Source organism: Pseudopipra pipra, chromosome 6 (genome assembly GCF_036250125.1).
Source record: "Pseudopipra pipra isolate bDixPip1 chromosome 6, bDixPip1.hap1, whole genome shotgun sequence".
NCBI lineage: Eukaryota > Metazoa > Chordata > Aves > Passeriformes > Pipridae > Pseudopipra > Pseudopipra pipra.
The window spans coordinates 62,906,723-62,933,496 of NC_087554.1; the positions used below are offsets into that span (position 1 = coordinate 62,906,723).

General features: G+C 49.8%; 1 protein-coding gene across 4 annotated transcripts in view; it reads left to right on the top strand.

Moving 5' to 3' along the window:
* The first annotated feature begins 880 nt into the window (after positions 1 to 880).
* The window catches only part of FERMT2 (FERM domain containing kindlin 2), a 53,638-nt gene continuing 27,744 nt past the window's right edge, over positions 881 to 26,774 (top strand). For 2 of the 4 annotated variants that reach the window (XM_064659619.1, XM_064659620.1), the window contains exons 1-2: positions 881 to 1,250; positions 19,854 to 20,087. In XM_064659619.1, coding sequence (XP_064515689.1) covers positions 1,094 to 1,250; positions 19,854 to 20,087 — 391 coding nt within the window. In that variant the 5' untranslated portion in view covers positions 881 to 1,093. The remainder of the gene's footprint in view (positions 1,251 to 19,853; positions 20,088 to 26,774) is intronic. The other 2 variants (XM_064659617.1, XM_064659618.1) reach the window with 1 other exon arrangement.

Genomic DNA, 26,774 nt, shown 5'->3' on the forward strand with positions numbered 1-26,774 from the left:
CAGGAAGCGGATAATATTTTTTTTTTTCCTCCATTTGTGCCGCTTCAGACTCTTTTATTTAAAGACAGTTCCCATTTCCCAGATTCACAGATGATGAGGATGGAGGGAGGCAGCCCATCGCCCGGCCTGGGCACGGACATGGACTACTACGCCAAGGTAGGGCTTTGCTGAACGGGAAGGATTTTGCCTATGAATTTGGGGCCAGTGTTAAAAAACACCCTAAAGGGTGCAGAGTGGGCACGGCTGCCATGTGTGTTTGGGACACCAAGGTTCCAGCAGCCCTAATGGATGCTCTCCCGGCTGGTTCCCAAGTTCCCCACTCTGCCTGCCCTGGGATCACTGGCCGTGAGCTGAGCCAGGACAAGTTAAGCCAGGATGAGCCCAGCTGGGATGAGCTGAGCCGAGCTAGGCTGGACAGAGCCGTGCTTGCCAGGCCAGGATGAACCCGGCAGAACCGAGCTGGGATGAGTCGTGCCGGGACGAGCCCAGCCGGGCTGAGCCGAGGCAAGCCAAGCTAGGCTGGGCAGAGCCAGGCTGTGCCGAGCCGGGCTGAACCGGGCCGGGATGAGCCGAGTCGGGCAGAGTCGGATCGGGCAGAGCCGCGCTGGATAAGCCGGGCCGAGTAAAGCCGAGCCGTGCCGGGCCGGGATGAGCTGAGCCGAGTAGAGCCGAGCCCAACCGGGCCGGGCAGAGCCGGGCCGGGATGACCCCAGCCGGGCCGCCCCCCGGCGATTCCCGGATGTTGGAGCGGCCCCCGCTTGCTCCGTCCTTCGCTTCCATAAAAGGCCAAGGGGCCCGGCAGCGCGGGACGCGTTTTTCCTTTAATTATTATCCCCCTCCTCCTCCTCCTCCTCCCTCCCCTCGCTCCCTCCTCCTCCCGCCGCTCCGCCCGCCCTGCTCCTCCCGCGGCGGCCCCGCAGGCAGCGGTGGGGGCGGCGGGAGAGCGGCACCCCCGTCCCGATCCCGCCCCACCGCGCCCCCAGCCCTGCCCCGGGGCGCGGAGCGGGCATTGCCGGGCCCACCCCGATCCCCGATCCCTGATCCCGCTCCCGCTCCGTGCCGGGCGCGGCCGGCGGCGCAGGAGGCCGGGGCCATGGCGCTGGACGGGATCCGCATGCCGGACGGCTGCTACGCCGACGGGACGTGGGAGCTCAGCGTCCATGTCACCGACCTGGGCCGCGACGTCACCCTGCGGGTCACCGGCGAGATCCACATCGGCGGCGTCATGCTGCGCCTCGTCGAGAAGCTCGGTGAGTGCCCCGGGACCCCCCGCCCTGCGCGGCGCCCTGCCCGGCATCTTCCCGGCTCCCAGTGCAGTGCTCCGGTTCCCAGCACTCCCAAGCGCCCTGATTCAGCGCAGTGCTTTAACTCCCAGCACCCTGCTCCAGCTCCCAGCACCCTGTCCAGTGCAGTGCTCCAGCTCCCAGCACCCTGCTCCAGCTCCCAGCACCCTGCTCCAGCTCCCAGCACCCTGCCCTGTGCAATGCTCCAGCTCCCAGCACCCTGCTCCAGCTCCCAACACCCTGTTCCAGCTCCTAACACCCAGCTCCAGCTCCCAACACGCTGCCCTGTGCAGCGCTCCAGCTCCCAGCACCCTGCTCCAATACGCTGCTTTAACTCCCAGCACCCTCTCTCAGTAGTGTGCTTAAACTCCCAGCACCCTGCCCCAGTACAGTGCCTGAGCACCCAGTGCTCTGCTTTAGCTCCCAGCATCCTGCCCCAGTACAATGCTCCAGCACCCTGCTCCAGCACCGTGCTTTGGCTCCCGGTATCCAGCTTTAGCTCCCAGCACGCTGCCCCAGCTTTGTGTTTTAACTCGCAGCTCCCTGTCCCAGTACAGGGCCTGAGCACCCAGCGCTGTGCTCCAGCTCCCAGCACCCTCTCCCAGCAGTGTGCATTAGCTCCCAGCACCCAGCCCACCCCAAGTCCCCGCACCCTGCTCTAGCCCCCCATTCCAGCCCCCGGCAGCCCCTCTCCCCCTGCATCCCTTCCAGGCTCCCCCCCCTCTCCCCCTGCTCCTCCTCACCGCCTCGGGCCACAACCAGCCAAACTTTAACACCCCGGGCCCTCAGCCCCATCCACCAGCTGCTTCACACCCAGGATTTTGCGCAGAGCTGGGAAACAGCTTCACTTTTGGGATGGGGGTGGGGGGGTTTGTGGGTGCTCTCCAGCTCACGGCAAAACTTAACCCCGAAGTTCCGTGCGAGGAAAAGCGCTTCCGAGGGCCCGCTGTGGCCATGGGGCGATCAGCAGGGGTGACGTGGGCGAGGGGGGGCTTGGGGACACCTCGGTGTCCGGTGGCTTTGGGCGCACACCTGGACAAAGAGCCCGTTTGTCCGGGGCGCGTGGGAAGGAACGTGCGGCCGGACCCGCCGGGATGCGGCGGAGCAGCTTCGGGCGAAAGGAAAAGCGGGGAGCTCCGAAGCCTTCCCCCCCCCGCCCCTTGTCTCTTTATCGGCGCTTTATGGCTCGGGCGTGTTTACTCAGCGGTGCAGCCCGGGCTGATGGCTGTAATTGCTCAAATAAAATATTAATTGCGAGGTCCCGCGCGTGCCTGCGGCCGTGGGAGTAGCGGAGCTGTCAGCTGCGCCGGCAGGTCCCGCTCCGCTGCTCCCGTGGCTTCTTCCCCCATCTCCCCCCCCCCTCGTGCTTAGGTTTTGATTTATTAATTATCTGAAGTTGCAGGAAGGAAGAGACGGATATAAATACGCTCCTTTCGAGAGGAAGCGAGCGCTTGCATCAAAGAGTCTCGTGCTGGAGTCGGTCTGAACTCTCCGAAAAGTTGATTTTATTTTAGTGTTTTTTTACTTCAGTGCTGGAGCTGCAGAAAGTTTTGCTGGAGTTGAGCGCTCAGGAGGAAAGAAACACGCGAAACAAACGAGCTTTCTAGAAATGATAAAAAAATCCACCCATGAATGAACAAGTGATGCTCCCCTTGGTGTGGAGCCGTGTGGGGGTGTTGGGAGACGCCAAAGCAGAGGGAAAGCCAGGCATGTGCACGGGGCCGGAGCCCAGCAGGGACCTAAATTAGCTCCTGACGTAATGCATCCCCCCCCAAATGTTTGCCCGGATCCTCTCCACTTGTTAAATTAGGGATTGTATTAGAGGGAAGGAATGCAGCAGCCGCAGCGCCGGGGGAGAGGGGATGGTGCTCCCCGGGGGGCTCAGCCCCAACGCTCCCCTCCCCGGGATGGTCAAGACCTGTGGATATTCCAGCTGTTGCCTTCCCGTTCCCCTTGGCTTTTGTCGCCCAGCCAAGCTATACGTATTTAGTTCCTTTTAATCTTCCTGCGTGTCAGCTCTTCCAGCCCTCTCATTATTTTTATGGCTCTTCTTTGAGCTCCTGCCAGTTTATCGGGGTCGGGTTTTAGCGGAGCGGGGTGGGATGGGACTCCCTCCTCGTCCTCCCGTGCTCCTCAATGCCTTCCTTCATCCAGCCTCTGCGCTGCCTCGTCTCCAGATAAATTAATTTTGCAATTTTTCCACGTTGAAACCCTTCCCCTGCATTTTTAACCTGTTCCTCCCTGCCGTTCCTCTGTCCCTTCCTTATTTTAACAGTTCCCAGCGTTAAAAAAATTACGTCTTGCCAAGCAGATTTTTTTCTGTGAGTTTTAAGGAAATTTCCTAAAAATAAAGCTGCCTTGCAGTTCTGGGTTTCCCTGTGAGATCTCCTATGAACTTAAACGTTGCGGGGGGAGGAGGGAAGGGAGTCTGTGCCTTGGGCAGGGGTTTGCCTGCTCCACCTCTTAGGATAAATCCTGAAGGTTTTGTGCTGCCAGAGGGCAGGGAAAGGAGATTCCTGTGGCCTGCCTGGAGTTTCACTGAAGTTTTGGACATTGCTGGGAATTTGCAGCCAGTCTCTGGTTGTAGGATGCTGGTAGAAGCTCTTCAGCCATTAGTGAGCAGGGGGAAAAATGCCTCCCCTCCTCCCAGCAGCAAGGAGAGCTTGGAAAAAGGAAAAAAAAAATCTAGATTTACATCAGTATTTTCTGATGCTTGTAGGATTGCAGTAAATACCTCTTTGCCTTGGGGAGAGTTGGGATGAAACAGGAACGAACACAGCAAAGTCTCTCCTCCTTAATTGTGAGGCTGCAGGTATCCATAAATCCTATGGACTCAGTCCTTGCCTGCGCAGAGCGGCTGCGGTCGGATTGTTTGGGAATAGGCAATTAAAATCTGTCTCTAATGCAGGCAGGGATTGGAAAAAGCCCAAGCAGCAGATAGGGATTCTGGTTACTCAAGTGAATTGCAATGACCTGTTGGCTCCCCTGTTATTCATCACCCGCTGGATTAAGCCACTTCGTTAATTGAGCCGTGCCAAGTTCTTGGCAAAGTCATCCCTGAAAAATAGGGAAAAAACTGCTGAGGTTTGAAGAGCAGTAGCACTCTAGTTGCTCCACATGGGTTGGGGTCTGTACTGGAAACACCCTGGTGCTCACCCAGGGTTTTTTAGGAATTTTGCCACTATTGACTTAAAAACAAAAAAAATGAGGCTTAAAATCACTGGGAGCAGAGGAAGGAAGGAAGTGAACGCAGCTTATTGTTGTTGTCAACTTAAGGCTGTTTTAAACACATGGAAGAAAAAAAATCCTGCTGTTTCTAAATGTGCTCGGGAGGAGCTCTGTGGGATATATGGAATTCTGTGGGATATATGGGTTTGGGGGGATGCTCTGTATGGTCGTGAGAATAAAAGAATAACTGACAGAAACAGGGCAGGGGGGACAAATGGTGTCTGGCAGAGGAGCAGCTTAAGACAGATGACCTAAATGTGCACTGAGCAGATTCAGAAGTTCTGTGGATGGAAGTTTTGTGATGGAAATGTGGATTTCTCTCCATGATTCTTTTACAGGCAGTGTAGGGGTGGCAGCCAGCTCCAGTTTTGGGGGCTTGCTGGGAGCACTGGGAGAGGACTGAGCACCTTTAGGGGTTTGTACCTGAGGAAAAGAGATAAGTGAATGAAAAAAGCCCAGGTAGGTTTAGAATTAGAGCAGTCCTTCTGACCAAAAGGTGTTTGGGAGGTGCTGCCCTGTGACACGGTGACATCTGTATTTTATTGAGGTGGGATGGGCAGGAGGGCTGACATGGATACAAAGCAAACCCTCTGCCCTGAAAGAGAGTGACTGATAATGGCAGTCAGTGATGACATCTAAGGCCTTGGGTTTTTTGTGAATCACAGCTTGGATAAGGGTTTGGGCAACTGGTTTAACTCCACTGTTCCCTTTGGCAGCTCCTCTGCTATCTCTTTTCCATCACTTGGGAGAGGGTGGGATGTCACCTGAGGACTGGCACGGGAGTTGTCCCATGCAAAGTGTTTTGTTTGTAGCACTTTAAGCTCTTTCTTTTTGTACTTTTAGTCTGCAAATGTGTCTGGGATTCACCCCAGGGGCTCTTTTCACCATCAAATGGACTTTGCTGTGTTATCTTTCAAGGATTTCAGCTCTACTCCTGGCAAGATCAATTATGAATATTAGTGTTCTTCTCCCTGTGAAGTCTCCTTTCCTTAATGGACCCCTGAAAGGGTTATGAATAAAACACCAACAAAGTGCAGCGTCATTGATTTGCCCAGGTTTGTGTTTGAGGTTTTGCAGTGCTTATAAACACTACAAGCCCTCGTGAGAGTTGCTGGGGAAATTCTTTGCCTTTAAACTGGAATGAACCCTTTGCAACAGCTTAAGGCTATGAGAGAGAAATTCAGAGTCCTTGTCCCAGCTCATTTCTGTTGTAAACCCAAGGCAGGATGAGGCTGCAGGGCTTGTCTTGCAGGTGGCTTGCTCCTTGTGCTTTGGACTTTGCTGGAATGCTGCATCCAGCTCTGGGGTCTCCACCACAGGAAGGACATGGACCTGTTGGAGCAAGTCCAGAGGAGGCCACAAAGGTTCTCTGAGGGCTGGAACCAGGCTGGGAGAGCTGGGGGTGTTCACCTGGAGAAGAGAAGGATCTGGGGAGACCTGAGAACCCCTTCCAGTGCCTGAAGGGGCTCCAAGGATGCTGGAGAGGGACTTGGGACAAGGGCCTGGAGGGACAGGACAAGGGGAATGGCTTCCCACTGTCAGAGGGCAGGGTTAGATGGGATATTGGGAAGAAATTCCTGGCTATGAGGGTGCTGAGGCCCTGGCACAGGTTTCCCAGAGAAGCTGTGGCTGCCCCTGGATCCCTGGAAATGTCCAAGGCCAGTTTGGACGAGGCTTGGAGCAACCTGGGCTAGTGAAAGGTGTCCCTGCCCATGGCAGGGGACTGGGATGAGATGGTCTTTAAGGTCCCTTCCAACCCAAACCATTCCATGATTGTATGATCATAGCCACGCTTTCCAAAATTACTGATCTGATCATCAGTACTTGGTGCCAGGCCTGTGATTGGGGCCTTTCTCTGGTCGGTGCTGCCACGGTGGCACCTGAGCACCTTCCCCTGCGAGCTCTGCAGCCGCTCGTCTGTCCACCGCTTGTCAGATGAGACGAGAGGGACGTTTCCCTTCAAAATCATCACTCTTGTCACTCCTCAGTGTTGCTTTTCAGGCACGAGATGTTCACGAGAGGGCTCTGAGGGCCCTCCAGTCCGCCGGGAGCTGTTTGTGTTCCCTCAGGCTGGGTGGTGAGAGCTCGTCTGGAATAACGTGATAAATGGTGGTGGTGTCTGCTGCTGGGGGTGGCTCAGGCTGCCGTGCTTTGGGCAGGCAGGACTCCTCTGATGCTTCACACTGACCCTGCTCCAGATTTCCCTGGAAAACTCCTTTCCAAGTGTTTGAACAGCAAAACTTACGCTGCCAGCGGGAGGTGGGATGGAGTGGGATCTGACACTCTGCTGAGCACCAAAGTCCTCCTGCTCCAGAAGCAGGCAGGATTGTGGGCCATTTCGAGTTGGAATTGGTACCCTGGAAGCTGCTGGATGCTGCCCAGCAGGGATGCTCCCAGCAGAGTTGCTCCCACTTCAGCAGCATCCTCGGGGAGACCTGCTAACATACCCTGCATTTCCATACTGGCACCTGATTAATACCTTTTCTAGTGGGCTGTGCTGAATCCTGATCATCCAAATAACACATTTTTAGTGACATTTAGTGACATGCCAGTGCCTGTTAACACACACTCTGGCCATTCACACTGATCCATGTGGGGCTGACTCGTTTCTTTACGTCCAGCTTTGGACCCCAGGAAACCTCTTCGTAGTAGGCTCACACCAAATTGCAAGATCATGGCTCAAATAATGTCTTCTTCATGAGCCTAAGTGGAATATTCAGCTGAACTGCCAAAGACCAGCGGAATTTGGGGTGGGGGGAGGCAGGAGCCATACAGAGGCAGCTCCACGCTGCAGTCACGGCAATTAATATTTACACTCAGAGCGGTGATGACTCTTAAAGAGCAAAAAAAAAAATTAGATTTTATTTTTATTTAATTTTTTTTTTTAAATTCTGTCACTATGTGGTGATATGTTTCTGATTTGGCTTGAAAGAGCCCGGCCAAAGACACAGATCCCGCTCGGAGGGGAAGGAGAGCGGGGTGGGAGGCGGCGGCGGCGTTCCCGCGGATACCAGAGCCTGGGTTTGTCATACCACAGACAGGAAATTGTTGGGTTTGCTGCTCCCACCCAGCCCAAATCAGTAGTTTCCTCTTCCAGCTCCCTCAGGTTTCGGTTTGACATAAGGCACGTGGGGAAGCTGTGTCCACGTCACTCTGAGGGAGCTAAAAACCATGGAAATCATCACATTCACACACTTCCCCTTTTTTTTTTCCTGTTCCTTTCGTTTTCCCTACTGTTCTCCATCAGGGCTTGTGTTGCAAGCATCTGGATGTGTCTGTCTCAACCATGTAAAAACTCAAATTGTATTCAAAATAGAATCCCTGGAAGTGTTCAAAGCCAAGTTGGATGGGGCTTGGAGCAACCTGTTCTGGTGGAAGGTGTCCCTGCCCATGGCAGGAGGTTGGAATGAGCTGATCTTTAAGGTCCCTTCCAACCCAAACCATCCTGAGACTCCATGATTCAGCAAACCAGGCACCTGGATTTTAACCCTTGGTCTTTGATGGGATAAAAAAAAAAAAAAAAGGATAACTACATGGAATTGTGGATGTGGGGAGTGTTTGCTGAGTTGGGAAAGGCAGGAGGGAGTATTTACACTGCAAACTTTGGTTGTTTCAACATCACAGGTGACACCGACACCGCCAGCTCCTGGTTTGGGTGTTTGGGGGATTTTTTTTAGTGGTGTTTTTTCTCACAGACAAGGGGAAGGAAGGAGATTTACAGCCCTGGTGGAGCTCTTGGCACTTCAGCCCAGCATCCAACCCTGAGCAGGTTTGGGGGAAGAATCTTGTAGTCCTAAAACATCTTAGAGAAGCTGCATTTGTTCTCGTTCTGAAATGTGAATTAGCTGATCACTTAGGAAGGAGCAGAGAAACAAAAGCAAGGAAAACTCATCTGGTGGGATTTGGTTCTGAACATTCTCAGTGGTTTTCAGGGTTTTTCAGGTGTATAATTTGGAAAAATACTGAGAACCCCAAATTCCAGCTGAACAGAGAAACGATGAGGTTGAGCAGAGTTGCTGTAATTTAGTTTTTCTACCCAGTTTTGCTTTTGACACTTTGGTCTTGTTGTCCAGGCCAGGGTTTCCACCAGGTAGAACTGATGGGACAGGGGATAAGAAATGCCTAGAAAACCAAAAGAAGGCCTTTTTGGTTTATTTTTTATTTTTGGAGAACTGTTCTCCTCAGTTTTTCTTGCACTCACCCATTTCCCAACGAGGTTGCAACACCTCTGGGTGCAGCTCACACTCTGTGGCCAGTCAGATATGAACCTCCTCTGGGAGCTGTGTGCAGGGCACATCCCTGTGTCAGCACTGATCTCTCTCTTCCAGACCAGGTGGGATCTTAGAGACCCCTAGTTTCTGGCAAAACGTGGCTGAATTTGGCCAACAGGCTGAGAATAGCCCATAAAAACAAAGCCTGATTAAACCTTCCCCTTGATAACCTCAGCCGATTTTTAGCTTGCAGAACAGCTCGACAGCAACCCAAAAATCCATCTTGCCAATTATTGCATTTTAAATCTCTTCCCAGCCCATTCTACGTGCTTGTTTGGTGGTTGTTTTCTCTTATTTTCCCCTCCTCCCTGCAGGCAGATGTACTTTTGGAAGGGTTATTTGCTGAAACTCCAAACTCAATTAGAAAGTCTGTTCTTCATGAAATTGCCTGGAAGGAGCTCTGTCGCCGTCTTGCTCAGCTTCCCTTCCTCGGTGATGCTGCACAGAGCTTTGCTCCACACCGTGTCCAGCTCCAGAGCATCTGCAGCAGGAATTGTCCCCACTGCCATCCCTCATGTCCTGCCCTGCAGCTTTAGTGCCTGGGCTTGGGCTAAGGTAGACCCAAGGTCAAGTTTAGAGGTGTTAAAAGCCTTTGAAAGTGTGTTGTGTTCGTCAGTGAGTTTGGGCCAACAGGCAGAAACTAAAAATGATCACGGAATGACAGACTGGTTTGGGTTGGAAGGGAGCTTAAAGATCATCCAGTTCCACCCCCTGCCATGGGCAGGGACACCTTCCACTAGCCCAGGTTGCTCCAAGCCCCATCCAACCTGGCCTTGGACACTTCCAGGGATCCAGGGGCAGCCACAGCTTCTCTGGGCAACCTGTGCCAGTGCCCTCTTCTTGAGACCACAATCCCATCTGGATCTGCAGGAGAGGGACCAACACTGGCTCACAGGTTTGGGATGGAAATGATGCTGCCCGGGGATCCTGAGGGATCCTGAGGGCTCAAACCCTCACTTTCCAGGGGATTAAGCTTTAAACAGAGATTAAACATTGTTAAGGCACTTGGGGAGTTGCCTGGTGAGAGTTTGGGAATTCAGATTGCCCATGGTTCTCCTTTATCTGCCTTATGCATCGTCCTGATACACACTGTCCTCTGGCTCCCATACTGGGAATGATGTCTTCTTGGCAGGGACCAGCTGCCTGTGGCACATTCCTTGGGGATGAGTCAGGACTGCAGCCTGCTGTCACCGTCACCCTGGGACACTTGTCCTTCTTGGAGAGGGAAGGAAGCCTGATCCAGGGTTGGAGGGTGAGGGAGGCTGGGCTGGTTGTCAAGGCAGATGAGTGCTCCCTGGGGAAGTGGTTTTCCTTCCTTCCTTCCTTCCTCTGCTGCTGCGTTTGTGTCCAATGCTTCCGATTTTGTGCTGGATGAATCATGGAAACCACCTTCCTTAATTGAGTTTTCTGCCATTTCTCATGATTCCATGGAGGCTGGAGCAGCCAGTGAAAGGGAGCGGGGAGGGAACAGTCAGTAAAATCAGGTTGTAAAGATCCTGCTTCAAAAAAATTAAATTAAAAAAATAGTAATCCACCTTTGCTTTCGTTTATTCCCTTCCGTAGAAAAACGAGCAATCCAAATTTCTCAGGGGTGCTAGTGCAGGGATTTAAAGGAGTTCTGCACTGGCAAAGACCCTCCTGAGCCCATCAGTGCTGGGAGTGTTGGGGAGCTGAGGTGACCCCAGCTTTCGACTCCTGGAGAGTTTCCTGGCATTCCAACTGGGTTCAGCATCGCTGGAAAACTTCTCTTCCTGCTCAGGGGTTTAAACAGGGTTGGGTATGGCTGTGCAAGCATTTAAATGGAGCATAAAGCCACCAAATATCTGAACAGCTAAAAATTACAGGGAAAATTTTACAGGAAATCTTGATGCCCCATCCCTGGAAGTGTTCCAGGCCTGGTTGGATGGGGCTTGGAGCAACATGGCCTAGTGGAAGGTGTCCCTGCCCATGGCAGGGGGTGGAATGAGATGGGCTTTTAAAGTCCCTTCCAACCCCAACCATTCTGGGATTCTATGATATATGTATAATAAATGTATTTGGTTTACACCTGTGGTATCCCACAAACACAAAAAGGGAATTTTGCTGTTCTTCTCACAGGTCAGTGGATGTTCAGGGTGAAGGTGCTGGTGGGTGAGACCAGCATGAGATAAATCATTTCAGCCTGAGGAGGAGATACTCGTGTTTCAATACTCACAGTGCAAGGAGTAGATTCTGTGGGGGCACCTTAATGAATTAAACTTCCAAGTTAGTAAATTCAGTCCAAGTTAGGAAATTTTCAAGTGCCGGTTGAGTCATCCTGTTACCACTGCAAAGAGCTTCCTTCCTAGAGTTTACTTTAGAAAAACGGTAACTTTCAGGCCTGTTGGGATTTGCTCTTTTCCCTGATGCCTGTGTGTGGACCTGGCTCTGGAAGAGATTCTCCAAAGCTCGGTTATCCCATGGGTTGAGCATCTCAAGCACAGCCCTGCCCTGGCAGGGGCAGCATTTCGGGGGTATTTGGGTTTGATGTGTCAGCTCTTCAGTGCTTCAGTTCCCACCCCTGCCTCATCAAGACGTGGACTTTCCATTGCCAACGTCACTTAGAATCCCAATAAAAGGCCACTTCTTTTCCCGGCACGTCCCCTCATTAGCAGGAGACGCTCCGTAATTCTTCTGAGCAAGGACACATGGAACATCCACATGCAGCACTGCATCCCGATGTGCTCGCTCAGTGTCCTCCACGGGCTTTTTTTCTCCCCCTCCTCCTTTTTTTTTCCTTGCTCTTGAATCACTCTCTGGGACAACACGGGGCCTTTGACGTCAGGACTCACGGCGACGATCCATGAACGTGTTCCCTGGCACGCCAGGACAAGAGGGAGGTCTCCTGAACTGGGTCGTGCTCATGGAATCACAGGGTTGGGAACAAGGTGCCTTTTGTCCATGGCTTTTTTTTTTTTTTTTTTTTTTTTTTAATAAGTCAAACCATTTTTCATGCAAGAAACATTCTTCTTAAATTTGAATTCCAGCACAGGTCCGCCCTGTTTTGGACTCCTCCGCGGGGGTGTGTGTAGATGTTCTCCTGAACGTTTTGTTTTCCTGAAAATAGAGTAGGATAAGGTTTTTTGCACGGGCAGATAAGGATAGGAAAAAGGGGGAGTGGTTTTAAACTGAAACAGGGGAGATTTTTTCATTTCTGTTGTAAACACAAGGCAGGATGAGGCTGCAGGACTTGTCTTGCAGGTAATTTGCTCCTTGTGCTTTGGACTTTGCTGGAATGCTGCATCCAGCTCTGGGGTCCTCAGCACAGGAAGGACATGGACCTGTTGGAGCAAGTCCAGGGGAAGCCACAAAGATGCTCTGAGGGCTGGAGCCCCTCTGCTCTGGAGCCAGGCTGGGAGAGCTGGGGGTGTTCACCTGGAGAAGGAAAGGCTCCAGGGAGACCTGGGAGCCCCTTCCAGGGCCTAAAGGGGCTCCAAGAGAGCTGGAGAGGGAGTTTGGACAAGGGATGGAGTGACAGGACAAGGGGGAATGGCTTCAAACTGCCAGAGCACAGGATTAGATGGGATATTGGGAAGAAATTCCTGGTTGTGAGGGTGGTGAGGCCCTGGCACAGGTTTCCCAGAGAAGCTGTGGCTGCCCCTGGATCCCTGGGAGTGTTCAGTGCCAGGTTGGACAGGGCTTGGAGCAACCTGGGCTAGTGGAAGGTGTCCCTGCCCATGGCAGGGGGTGGAACTGGATGATCTTTAAGCTCCCTTCCAACCCAAACCATTCCATGGTTCTATGAAAACAGTGGTGATAGTTTCCCATGGTGGCAGCTACAGGAGAATTTGAGGTTCCACTTTGTGTTTCTCCATGCATAAAAGCCCTTCTGCAGGTGGTTTCTGCAGAGTGGCTGCTGTGGATTGTATTTTCCACAGCATGGAAATGTCACATTCGTATGGGAGGTGCCATTAAAACCCCTCTTAACTCCCATTAGCACCGGGAGCATCAGCTTGTCTTGGCTACAGCTTTATTACAGCAGTCTGATAATAATTTTATAGGCTGTTTATTGCCCTGTTTCAAAGTATCATTTTTCAAGAGTCTTGACCAGGGACTGGGAGGATTTTTGTTCCGTTTTGAACTTTGCTCTGCAATTAAATCCCCTCTGGGGGATGGAGGGGACTCTGCTCTGGTGCACTCCATACCCCAAAAGACTCGTATTTTCATTAAATCGCAGATTCTGCCCCGAGACAGAGACTGGCACCCAGCAAAACACATCAGCAATTCTGTTGGACTCGAGATAAATGAAAATAGCTCTGGTTTAACATTTTTTTTCTCTGTAATTATCGTGGAAGGAGTGGCTTTGGCACGTTTAAAGGAATCTGGGTTTCCAGAGGTCAGTGGGAGCAGCAAGAAGGCTGAAGGGAGCCTTCCTTGGGAGCAGTAGGTTCAGCTGTAGAGATGTGTGTGTGTATGTGTGTGTACATATGCATTTATAAAATATATAGTTATATAAAATATATATATGGACAAATATGTATAAAAATAAATTTTTTTAGATATAAATGTAATGAAAAATCTTCAGCATCTTTGGGACCCTCATCAACTCTCTTGGCTATGGGGCTGTCTCTTGGCAGGGCCAGGAGTTGGACTTGATGATCCTTGTGGATCCCTAGATCCCTGCCAACATGGGGTATCCCTTCCCTTTCTTTCCCTTCCCTTCCCTTCCTTTCCCTTCCCAAACCTTCTCAAACCTTCCCAAACCTTCCCAAACCTTCCCTCACCCCTGTTTTCCCTTCCCTTTTCCCTCTTCTCTATTCTTGCCCTCCCCCAGCACCACTGTTCTGCTCCATGCACCAAATCAGCCATTTTTTGGCACTTCTGAATGTTTTGGGAATATTTGCCATATTCTCTGATTTCGTTGGTGCTGTGAAGCTGTGCCTTCATCCCTCCTGGACACATGGAAAAGGAAAACCCACCAGAGCAACCAGAGGAGGTTCTCTGCAGTGATTTTTGGTGGTTGGTTTCTCTTTTTTCACTCGTAGTCCTAATTTTCTCTCCTTTTCAAGTTTTTAAATGTTTTTTTTCCTTGTTTTCCACGCATGGTGGCCATGCACTGCATCCCGAGGGTGCAGGAGATGGAGGAGAGGGTCCATCCCATCCCTGAGCTCACCCAGGGCACTTCCCAGCTATTTCTGGCTGGAAGTCTCTTCTTTGAAGGACTTTTTCTCCCCCTCCAGCTTCCCAGGAGGGGCTTGGATCCAGCCAACACCCATCCTCTGGCTTGGAGAGCTCCTGGCAACTCCTTGGAGCTGGGAGTGCTGGATTAAGGTGTTATCAGCAGGAATTTGAGCTCAAAGGTACTTTAACACCCCTCTTGAGCTGTCAGCTGCCTGCACTCGGGGGGGTTGTCCACGTCTGTGTTTTTTCAGTTAAATGTGGATTTCATATTAATTTTAAAATTAAAAAATAACAAATAATAATGCCAACCACTTTTTTTTATTATTATTTTATTTTCCTATAAAAACCCTTGGGCAGTTTCAGCCCCTCTGCACCAAACTCATTGAAAAGCTGGAAATGTTTGGGTTGTTGGTTGTTTTTTTTTTTTCTAGGTAGATTATCGGGTAAAAATTCACTTTTTGCAGGAAGAAATACCTGGCTTGTGAGTTATTTTGAGTCCTTGCACTGTATCTTGGATATATAGCATTTTTATATGTGTATATATCTGTGTATGTGATGTATATATGCACATTTATTTTATATATGCATATATTTTCTGTGTTTGTATATTATGTGTGCATATAATTTGGTTTTGTCTATATTATATATGCATATATGTTATATATATGTGTACATATGGTGGAAATGTATATATATGTGTGTTTACATGCCTAATATTTAAATATAAACAGATCTTTATATTATGTATTATGTAATTATATGACATATAATAATACATTACTTATAATTATAATATATAATATATGACATATATATAATGTATCAATATAATATGTACTTATAACGTGTATTTTATATTATATTTATATATATAAATATTAGGCATATAAACATGCATATGTACACATTTACATTGCATGTATATATACATATAAAATGTATAATATAAAAATATTTATATATATATATATATATATATATATATAAATAAAAATTTGAGGGATGGTGTAATGGAAAGCCATTTTTCCATGTCAGCTTCCCAAGTTTTTACTAGACCAGAGCAGGGATGATCCTCATTAAACCCACCTCTGGTGCTCACACATCATTTGGAAAGAGCCAGGACCACCTAATTCAGCTCCTATGGAAAAACACCCAGTGGGATGGATGGCCTTTGGTTCTGCCACGTTTTGTTCCGGAGGAGGAGGAGGATCCTTTTGGATTGCTCCTGTGGGAATGCTGGAGGCTTGAATCCTGTTGCTCTAAAAGCCATCATTTATAATTAAGGAATGAGCTGAAACCTCTGCTGTGGCTGCATCCACTGCTGCTCCGAAGGTGGAGAGTGTTGCAGGCAAACCAGCTTCAGCTGCAAATCTTTTGTCTCCAAAAATCCATCAGAAATCCATGATCCAGCCCAGGCAGGCCTGCGGAATTCCCTCTGTACCTATTCAAGCTTATGCAGGAGATTTTTAGTAATCTGTCTCCAATGTTAATGTGGTGGAGGGTGTTTGTAGGCTCTTTGCTCTCCTGTGGATTTAATCCTGGATGTGTGTGTGAAAAGGAACCTGGTCCTACCCTGCAGAAGCCTTTCCCAAAGGTGGATACCACCCCTGCCCTCCAGATATCCATCCAGTGGGGTTTAACTGCGCACTGGGGATGGGGGAAAAAAAGAGATTTATTCGGTGTATCAGGGCTCCATTGTCCTGAGTGCAGGGAAGGAGAGCCCATCTGCAGTAGGGGATATCCCAAAATAACAAGGAAAATACAGTGTTTATACAACGCTGGAGACTTGTATACTACTGCTGCTGAGTCCTAAGCTCGCCCGGAGAGCTGCCAAGTGTCGGGAGTGCTCCTGGAGGAAGGAGCTGCAGTAGCTGCTGGAGCAGCAGAGTAGAAAAGGGACTTTTAAAAACCATGGATTGGCAGAGGGGAAAGCATTTGGAGCTCTGGCTCCTGGGATAAATGGGATAAGTGGGCTATCAGACGGGGCGGATGGGGCTGCCTTGGTTTCCTTTGCCCTTCGCTCAAATTCAGCTTTGTTGCTTGAGTGGTGGTTGTGGGGGGGTCCCTGTGAATTAAAGTACACTCCGTGTGCATCTCAATTAAGGCTGATTTTCTGCCTTAATTGAGATGTGAATTCTTGAGTTGTAGATGTGAATTTAGTGGTTGCTGTGGGAATTAAAACCTGCAGTTGGAACTGAATTCTGGACAGGCTGGTGGGATGTGACTGCGGCGAGGTGCCGGCATGGGTTGAAAGCTAAGGATGTGTCTGGTTTAAAACACTTTATTGAGCAGTCTTTCACTCCTTCTCGTAATGTTCTGCCCTCACAGAGGTCTCTGCAGCCTTCTGTGTGATTTTAAGATGCCTCTTGCATTCCCAGGACCATCTGAATGGCTTTCCAAGGGGAACAGCTCCGTGGGGTTTGTGGTACAAAATGTCCTGAACATCACTCGTGCCATGTCTCTGCCTCTTGGCACAGTTCTGGGAGGCAAATGCAAAACCAGGTTCTTCCTGGAAAAAAAAAAAAAAATCACAGCTGTGTTTCCCAGCCCTCCTGGGCTCCCAGGAGCCGAGGTTTCAGTTCAGGCTGCACGGGAAGGTGGGGGAAGCAGGGAGCAGGGATTATTTTTGATGCCAGGAAGGAAATGCCGTGCTTCCCTTTCCCTGCTGGGGTTGGGCTCCTGGAACTCCCTGTCCCCAGCCCATGCTCCAGCTGGTGCTGTGTCAGCTCCAGCTTCCACATCCCTGCTGCCTTCACCTGGCAGATTCCTTGCCTGGAAGGGGAGCAGCAGCAGCAGTGATTTGTTGTGACCCTGACACAAGTGTGCAGCTCATTTAATAGAATCATGGAATGGTTTGGGTTGGAAGGGACCTTCAAGACCATCTAATTTCACCCCCTGCCATGGGCAGGGACACGTTCCACTAGACCAGGTTGCTCCAAGCCCCATCCAGCCTGGACTTGAACACTTCAGGGATCCAGGGGCAGCCACAGCTTCTCTGAACAACCTGTGCCAGGGCCTCACCACCCTCACAGAAAAGAATTTCTTCCCAATATCCCATTAACCCCTACCCTCTGGCAGTTTGAAGCCATTCCCCCTTTTCCTGTCACTCCAGGCCCTTGTGAATTGTCTCACTCCATCCTTCTTGTAGCTCCTTTCAGGTACTGGAGAGTCACCCCCAAAGCCTTCTCTTTTCCTGGCTCAACAGTCCCAATTCCCTCAAACTTTATTCATGGGAGAGGTGCTCCAGCCCTCTGATCACCTTGGTGGCCTCCTCTGGACTTGCTCCAGCAGGACCATGTCCATCACATTTAGCAGCTCAGAGGAACTTCTGGATTTACAAGCAAAGATTTTCAGCCTGGCTTTGGACTTGTACCACCCTTCAAATTCGAAGTCTGTATTCTCTAAAGTGATTTTGCAGTGCTTGGAGCCCTTATCTGAGCCCTGATGAATATGAAATGGCCAATTGATGAATTGGTAATAGTTGATAAATATGAATAAGTTGATCAGTATGATGAGGTGATAAATATGAAGTGACCAATGACTGACAGCAGTAGATGGGAAAAGCCTGAGCTGAAATAACATAAGCCTTGCCATAAAACTGTAACCCCCACAAATCAGTAACTCGCGGATTGGGACCCTGGTGAAGATTTGTAGACCTTTAATCAGATTTAACCAGGCTCCTGGCATTCCCTGGTGTGCAAGGGTTGCTTCAAGCAATCCTGGATCCCTGGCAGAGCACTGAAGGTTCTTTTCAGCATGTTAAACTCAACCCCATGAGGCAACTGCTAAACATTTGCCAACCTCTTTTATATATAACTACCCTGTGGGACAGGCACAGACCTTTACCTTCCTGGCTGTAACCAGCATCTCACTCTTAATTCAAAGTGTTAATTACTCTCAGGCCCGAAGACGATGCTTTGTGCCATGGGCTGAAAGGTTAATCTGCAGCATAAACCCAAACCCCTTCTGTCAGGCATAAACATTAGTGATTCAAAACATCTTTTTTCTTTCCTCCCCCCGATTTTCAGTGCCAATTGGTTCAGCTTTCAGTAGGGCAGAAGTTGGACTTCATTACCAGAGTCCACTGTAATGATTTCTCGGATTTTTCTCCGAGTAGCCAAGGCTTGTGCAAGTTTGCATGCTTTTCTATATTTGGTTTTGTTTAATTTGATTGTACAAAGCTGTTGAAAAGCCCAGCTGAACGTTTCCACTGTCTGGAGTCGTGATCATGCCATTAAACCAGGAGTTCAAAGAAAAAAAAAGAACAGCTCCTGCTGGGTTTTCTCAGTGACCCCGAGCTCAAGATCCCATTTTTAGATAGGGACAGAAAAAAGTTCACTTATCATGTTGTTCTCATCTCAGTTAAGTTCAAACTTGGCTTATAGGGATAGTCTTCACCATCACAGAATCATAGAATATCCCAACTTGGAAGGGACCCACAGGGATCATCCAGTCCAACTCCTGGCCCTGCACAGGACACGCCAACAATCCCACCGTGATGTCAGTGCTGGAGTGTGTTCCTTGGTGGTGTGTCTGCTGGGGCTTTGCCCTTGGATTCTTCTGGATTTGCTCCTGTCTTTCTGGCTGGTGCCCTGCACGAGCATCACTCCTGAAGGATGGAGGCAGGAGCTCTTGGAATAAATGTCAGCTGGTGGTGTTAATTTAGGTTAAACTGATGTTTCATGTTGGGAATCCAGGATCACAGGTGGATCTGGAGTTGAAAAATGAACTATTGTTTCAATTTTGATAATTATATATTAAATATAATATTTAACCTGGAGCTTTAACCTGGAAAGTGCTTCTTTTTTGTTACGAAAATTCAGATAATCCATAAGCTCAAAACTCACTGGTAACTCTTACCAAATTTCCAATACTGAGTGTGGAAGTGACCCTGTAACTTATCCTTCAGCCTCTTGAGGTTCTCCTGTGCTTGCCTGGATGACATCCTTGTTTTTTCCTTTGAAATGAGAATTTGGGCTGGTGCCATGGACGCTGACATGCTCCCTGGTCAGTATTTTTGGGTGTGGAGGGTTTAGGCTAAGCAGAGCTTTGCAAAATGCTGGATCATTCATTTCCTTTCCTTCTCTCTCTCTTGTGTGGTCAGGGGGTGCTGCATCATCAGTGGTTGTTGGAGTCGAAGATGCTCTGCAGGAATGGCACGGGGCCGTTGGGAGAGCAGGGCAGGTGTTAGCAAAGAACATTCCAGGTGTTAGGGAAAACATTGCACAGTTTCTGTCTTTTGGAGTTATCACCATGCTTTGGTTCCCCAAATGGTTCCCGACTTGGAGGTGACCTTCAGAGACCCCATGGTTCCATCCCTCCATCCATTCCCTCCTTCCGTCTCCTGGAAGGAGACGTGGCTGTTGGGTTTTGCACTGTTGTTCCTTTGGGAGGTAACTCTTAGTTTCATTTGGAAATTTTCCAGGGTCTCTTTGTAGAATCTGAAAGTCTTGGGAGAAAATATGGAGTTTCTGTTGAATTCTCCTTGCAAACCTCCTCCTAGTTCTGCTTTCCATGTGTGCTGAGGTGGCTGGGCTCACCTTTGGATAACACAGGTGTCCTGGATGGTGGGGAGGGGGAAAACCCTAGAATTGAGAGTTAACCCAAAAAACTGTGCAAAATCCCTCCTGGGGAAATTGTCAGGTCGCTCATGACCCCTTGGCTTCATGTTCCAGCCACGATCACTGTTGGGCTGAGTGATCCATGGACAGTTGTGTTCATCCTTATTCCCCTTGGCTTCTTCCCTGCTTTTATATCCGTGGTGGCTTCAAAATAGCATTGAGTACAAGCAGCCATTTGTGTCTGAAAGGGGCTGTTGGAGTTTTTTGGGTCGATAGTTGCCTCTCAGTTAAACACATTTAAACTTCTTTTGTCCTTTGAAGGCTTATTCTGGTCCCGCTTTTAACCGGGAAAAATGGCTCCTTTGTTCCAGATGTCAAGAAGGACTGGTCGGATCACGCGCTGTGGTGGGAAAAGAAGAAAACTTGGCTCCTTAAAACGCACTGGACGTTGGATAAATACGGGATACAGGCGGATGCCAAGCTCCAGTTCACCCCTCAGCACAAGCTGCTCCGCCTGCAGCTGCCCAACATGAAGTACGTCAAGGTGAAAGTCAACTTCTCCGACAGGGTCTTCAAGGCTGTTTCTGACATCTGCAAGACGTTCAGTAAGTGCTGCAAAACGCTCATGGGGAGGTTGGCCTTTGGTTTGGCTCCTGCCTCTCCTTCGGTGCACGGGCTTGTCCCATAAATTCCCTAAATTGTCGGTGTTTTCGGGTTTCAGACACCCACCAGTCACTTGGGCATCAACCAGCCTGGGTGCCCACTCTTTTTCCCTTTCAGATCTGCCATTCTGTGTGCAAATACTTAAATAGCAGGACCAGTTGAACCAAAAACTTGCAAAGAATACATTTTTTTGTGCTGAGTTCTCTTCCATAGCAAGGCTGTCCTCGGTTTTGTCACAGGCGAGGCAGTAGCAGCTCTACTTGATGTTGAAGCTGCTGGTGTTGGGTCGTAATTTTTTTCCCTGCAAATTTATGTGCTGGATGAAAAGCAAACCCTGAAATGGGAAACCTGCCAGCCCTGTGGGTTTTCTTCTAGTGGAAAATCACATTAGGGATTAAGTGATGATGCTTCACTGTAAAACTGTCTGGTGGAGGGAAGGAACCGAGTCTTGCTGTCTCCTCCCTGACTCCTCTTCACCTTCTTTTCCATGTTGAGGAGAAGCCCAGAAGAAAGGAGGGGTCATTTTCTGCCAGGTACACAGGGCTTGAATCAATCTGCTGCTTTAATGCATCGCTTTTTACCCACCTCCACAAACTCCTCATCCCAAAATCTGGTGTTTCTTCCTCCCCACCAAAACAAAAAAACCCAACGAGGAGACGGTAATTCCACCTTGAGGAACTCGGGTGCTCGGGGCTGGAGTCCTCCCTTCCAAGAGGAGCCTGCAACCCAACCTGGGCTGTAGTAAATCTATTTCTGCCCTCAGAAGGCAGCTGAGGTTACTCTTGGCTGACCCAGTTGTTTGGTAAGGCAGGAAGAGCTCGGCAGTACGTGCGGTGTCCGGTGCATCCGTGGTTGGGTCGGTATTTATAGCTGCTTACGAATCTTCGCTGCTTCTTTCCTGGTTCTTTTGGTGTTTTTTAAAACATAAATATTGGGCAGTCTCTCCTTAAAATAGAAAAGGCTTAGCCAGCGTTATTTCCGAGTGGATTTGGCTTTTCCCCCTGTGTCCCACTGGCCTTTTTGATGTCGTGCTAGACAGGGAGGTCACTTGGTCGCTGCTGAATCTCTCCAGCAGTGAGTCACGTCAGGAAATTCTGATACATTTAATCACAGAACAGAAGATCTGTCACTGATGCTGCTGAGCACTCAGAGCCTTACATCGACCTCAAGCAGCTTTTTCTTCAGCTCTCGGTGTATTTATGGACAAACCAGCAAAATAATCCTAATATTTAAAGATCTGGAAGGGGGAAAAGCTGCTGGGATAGTGGCAGCCCAGCCATGGTAGGAGGTCTCTGAGCAGGCAGCAGGAACACATCCATCAAGGATGGTCCTGACTTTCCTTCCCTGGCATCCGACATACTGAAATTAACGTTCCTGATTTTCAGGAAAGCAGGATTTTTACTGGAAATTTCACCTTCCTTTTAGTGATTCTTACCAGCCTGAGCTGTTTGAGGAAGGCAGAAACTACATGGCCAAATACAGTGATTTAATCTTGTTAAGCCATGGCCTTTGTGTTTACTTGGAGTCAGATGTTCAGCAGAGCTACTGGGAAGGTGGTGACATCAGCTCAACATCAGCTTGAGGGAAGAGGGGATTGGGATGTGGGGAGGCAGCAGTGCTGGAGCTGGAGGGGCTGGGAATACTCTTCCCTGGACCACAAAGGATACCTGTACAGATATATAATATATAGGTGTTCAAATACCACTATAGATGTACAGATACTATTATTTATAGTATATCTAATCTATTTTAACTTTTATATATCTAATATACATAATATAAAAGTGTAAATTATATATTAGGAACAAATTCTTCCCATTGAGGGTGGTGAGGCCCTGGCACAGGTTGCCCAGAGAAGCTGTGGCTGCCCCATCCCTGGAAGTGTTCCAGGCCAGGTTGGACAGGGCTTGGAGCAACCTGGGCTAGTGGAAGGTGTTCCTCCCCATGGCAAGGGGGTGGAATGAGCTGGTCTTTAAGGTCCCTTCTAACCCAGGCCATTCAATGGTTCTGTGATTCTTCTTTTTTCCCTTCCCAGTTCATCATGCCCTGATTTATTCCATGACCTTTCCCTGCCCTCTGCAGCACCCCTGCATGGGTTGGCTGCAGAGAGCTCTCATACCCCATATTAATCAAGCTAATTGTCTTCCCAAGGAAAACTGAGTGGATATATCAAGGTGGAAGGGAACAGCAATGATCCCAGCACAGTCCTTGTGTCTGCAGCTCCCTTGATTTCTGAATTTGGGGCCCAGGGAAGTTAGGAGAGAGCTGTACCTGTGAATTGCTTGTATTTTGGCTGTACCTGTTTGCTGTCGTTGCCCCCGGATCACTTAATTACACACCTCATTAATTTTAGCATAAAGCATCATTTATGAGTAATTGAAGCAATTCTTGGTGTTGCCAGGACTCTGGCTGGCTGTGTTTATAAAATACTCGAGGCACAAGCAGGAACACACGTGGGTGGATTATTTAGGGTCGTCCTTCGCTTACATTCCCTTGAAATCGTACCCAGAGGTGTCACCCTTGCAGTGCCTGGTTGATTTTTAAAGAGAAGCCTCTGTTCTTGTGCAGAGGGAAGTTATTCCAAAGGGCAGCTCCCTGTGGCTCCCAGGAGGCAGCCCGGAGGTGGCTGTGGGAAGAGGCCGGAGCCACTCGCACATCCCTCACTTTCTTGGAGGTCGTGTGAAGCCGGAAAAAAACCCAGTCTCATTCCCAGTGGCTGGATTGCAGCCCCTCCATTCCCACAGCAACCAGTCAGGAGGGTTAACAGCATGGATTGAACCCTGCCTGTGGCAGGAGCAGGCAGGAGGAGAGGAGGGGAGCAGGTTTTGGATGGGATGGGCAGCCCTCATCCAAAGGGTGGCCTGGAATCCTGCCCGGGAGCAGCTGCTGGCAGGCGACTCCAGCCTGAAGGGCCAGTTTTGATCTGCAATTAAAGACCAGAGAAAGAGAAAGTAAAACTTCCTTTTTTTTTTTTTTTTTTTTTTTTTTTTTAGAGCAGCAGGGATCTGTACTTCCTGCCCAGCTGGCAGCAGGACATGGAGGTTGGGATGGGATGCTCCTGTGTCCTGTGTCCCTCCCTCCTGTCATCATCTCAGTGAGGAGATATTTCTACCCAGAAGTCAAATATCCAAGTGGGATTTGATGGGGCTGCACTCGACACTTAATTGGTGTGAGTGGGAATATCCTCACTGGAAAGTGGGATTTGGGGAGGTAGGAGATATGGCTCCACTGCAGAGCTCCTGCTAACCCATCATCTCACATAACCACAAATGGAAAAATCCCCTTTTCCTCCATGGTGAGGAAAAAATTCTTCCATGTGAGGGTAGTGAGACCCTGGCACAGGTTGCCCAGAGAAGCTGTGGCTGCCCCATCCCTGGAAGTGTTCAAGGCCAGGTTGGAAAGGGCTTGGAGCAACCCAGGATAGTGGAAGGTGTCCCTGCTCATGGCAGGAATGAGGTGGTCTTTAAGGTCCCTTCCAACCCAAACCATTCCATGATTCTATGATTCTGTGATGGCTTTGTTTGATTCCAGCCCAGCAGACCTTGCTCATGCCCTTAAGCTGCTTCTTTCCATCATCCCCTTTCTCCTACTGCTGCCTGTATTTTTTTCCATGTGTCCTGGGAGCACTGAGGGACTCCAGGCAGGCTCTGCTGCTGCAGTGTGGGCACGTGGGAGAGGAAAAGCAAACAGCAAGTGTGAAAGTTTTTTCCCATGCCTTGGCGTTTCCTGCCCTGGCGATGCTCCTTCTCCTGGGGAAACGACATATGTTGGATCCGCAGGGTGAGGGGACATGCAGTGACAGCATAAAAGCTCACATCCTTCTCCTCTGCCTCTGGCTGTGAAGATTTGGGACCTACACTTCCCTCCAGCCTGAGCAGGGAAGCAGGGATCATTCCAGATGATGCTGATGGGAGCTGGGAGCGCAGGGAGGAGGACTCAGTGCCGGAGCTGGGAGGAGGCAGCTCTGGGAGGAAACGCTCCAAAATTCGTGACTACTCCCTCCCTTACCCACCCTGAGGCTGTGTAAGGCTGAGAAATTCCCTTCAGGCCCTTTTTTTTCCCCAGAGCCTCTTAGAACATCACACCCAGCTCCTGCCTCCTAATCCTCAAAGAGCTCCATGTGAATTAGTCACCTGTTTTGAAAAACCAAGTCTGGGGAGCATCCTGTGCCGAGCAGTGGCAGCTTCCGTGCCCACATCCCATCTTAATCTGATCCCCAGCTCCCAGGGGGTGAGGAATGCTGGAAAATTGGGAATCCTCTTACGTGGGGTAAGGGTGGTCCCATCTCAGGGAGCTTGTGGAGTGAGGAGGGATGGGATGCAGAGAGTCCCGTGAGGGTGATGAGCTGCTTCCCATCGCCTCTCCAGCCCCAAAATAAGGAGGTTCCCAAGACTCTGTGAGTGATGGGAAGGTGACAGCCAGCCTTCCTTTCTTCAGCCTCCAGCCACCAAATGCAACCCGAGCTGAGGTGACAGTGGCATTTGGGAGTGGTGGGATGCAAGCCCAGCCCAGGCAAGGAGACACCGTCCCGCAGTCCCGATGCCAAATGTGACCCTACCTTTTTTTTTCCCTTTCTAAATGGTCTGTGCTCCAGGACAGAACGTCCTGTGACTCCTGAAGTATTTGTAACATTTCCACGCCCTCTCTTGCCAAAAAGACTTCTATAAAAAGCCACTGTTTGTTGATTTTTGGGGTTGTTGGTTGTTGTTTTTTTTTTTTTTTCCGCAAAACTGAAACCCTTTGGTAGTCAGAGATGTGCAGCGTTCCCAGGGCTTGAGCCACGTCCCCTGCATGGTTGCTTTCCAGGAGCAAAGCTGTCTGGAGTTCATGGAATCATATAATATCCTGATTGGAAGGAAACCACAAGGATTGAGTCCAGCTTCTGGCCCTGCACAGGACAACCCCAAGAATCCCACCCTGTGCTTTTCCATTATAAACATCTTAAACCTTCTTTTCTTCCTTCACACCCCGCTGATAAATAAAGTAGTGTTTCTCCTAAAATCATGGAGCCAAAATGGAGTCCTGGTAGATGCACATGAGCATCTTGGGGCAGGGCAGGTGGATTTGGGGAGCAACACCAGCATTCAGGAGGAATTTCTTCACAGAAGGGGTTGTTAAACATTGGAATGGGCTGCTCAGGGCGGTGGTGGAGTCCCCATCCTTCGGGGTGTTTAAGGAGTGACTGGACGTGGCACTCAGTGCTCTGGTCTGGGTGACAAGGTGGTGATCGGTCACAGGTTGGACTTGATGGTCTTGGAGATCTTTTCCGACCTAAATAATTTTGTGATCTCAGGGTACAGTCAGTGGATGCTCAGCGGCCTCACGAAGATGCTTGGGGAGGGGGGGGTGGCGTTCGCGTGCAGACGGACGCGCCGAAACACCAGGGAAGGGTTTGCTGCCTTTCCCCGCCACGAGCAGAGAGGTTTGGCAGCAGCACAGCGATTTCTAAATATGTCCAGGGGATGGGTGTGGAAGGAAATCTTACCATTTCGAGAGCTGGCCAGATTGCAATGTACTCAGCCCTTTAACTGCGAGGCCCAAGTGTTCCGCTGCCAACGGCGGCGTCTTCCCCTTTTATTGCCTGCCCGTGTTCAGCTGTCGTGTAGGATCCAGACCAACCCCAGAAACTGGTGTCAGGGAAATAAGGAGATTTAATTACAAAGTGTCTGAAATGGAAAAAAAAAAAAAAAACCCTCCATTCTCCCCCCTCTCTCCACCCCGGTCGTGTTCTGCCTGTCGAGCAGCATCAGGTTGTGTCACCGTGTGAGTCAGTGAATTTTTTCATCCTTACTCTGCTGTTGACAGAGACCCTTTAAATAGACTTTCATCCTGAAGACATTAGGAGATGCTGGCAAACCCAGTGCTACTGCCTTCCTTGGAATTATTGGGATTGCTCTTTATGGGCCGATGCAGAGGGCGTAAGTGGATTGTTTTCCTCTGGTTTGTGAGGCTTAATTTAATTGAGTTTAATTTGACTTTCGCTGAAGTTCAGCCACTTCAGGGCCAAGGCTTGTGGTTAGTGCTGCCTGTGCTCTGAGAGGCATCTGGATGACGGGAGTCTGGGGATTTCGTCCCACTTATGGAAAAAAACATCCAGACATTCAGTGTTTGTTGACTCTGTGTCTCCAATGGCCCTTTTTACCGGCCTGGCAGTAATGCTTGGCTCCATCACTGCTGCCTCCTCCTCTTCCTCTTCCTCCTCTGTCTCTGGGTACCACTCACATGGACATTCACACCACTACAAACCCCGCTGACCCCGTTTTTGGGTGGTTTTGCAGATCATTGCTCCCTCAGCAAATCAATAAGTCAACGGGCGCTTGGATTTTACCCCCAGAATTTGGGAAGGCTCCAGCAAAGCCCCTGCCAGGGGAAGCCCAAGTTGATCCTGTGCCCGTAGAGCTCACTGAGTATCTCAGGAGGCTTTGTGGGATGTCCTGACAAAGCTGCAGGGCCCCGTCAGCAAGTGGAGAGCTTGGCTTTTGCCCAAATAAATATTTAAATTCCTGGGCATCTGAAGAACCCATAATAAAATGTTCTGAATGTACAAACCCGGTAAACTGTGCTGGAGGGTGAGGACCTGCTCCATCAGATCCTGCCCAGAGTCCAGTACAACCACAGCCTTATCTCCA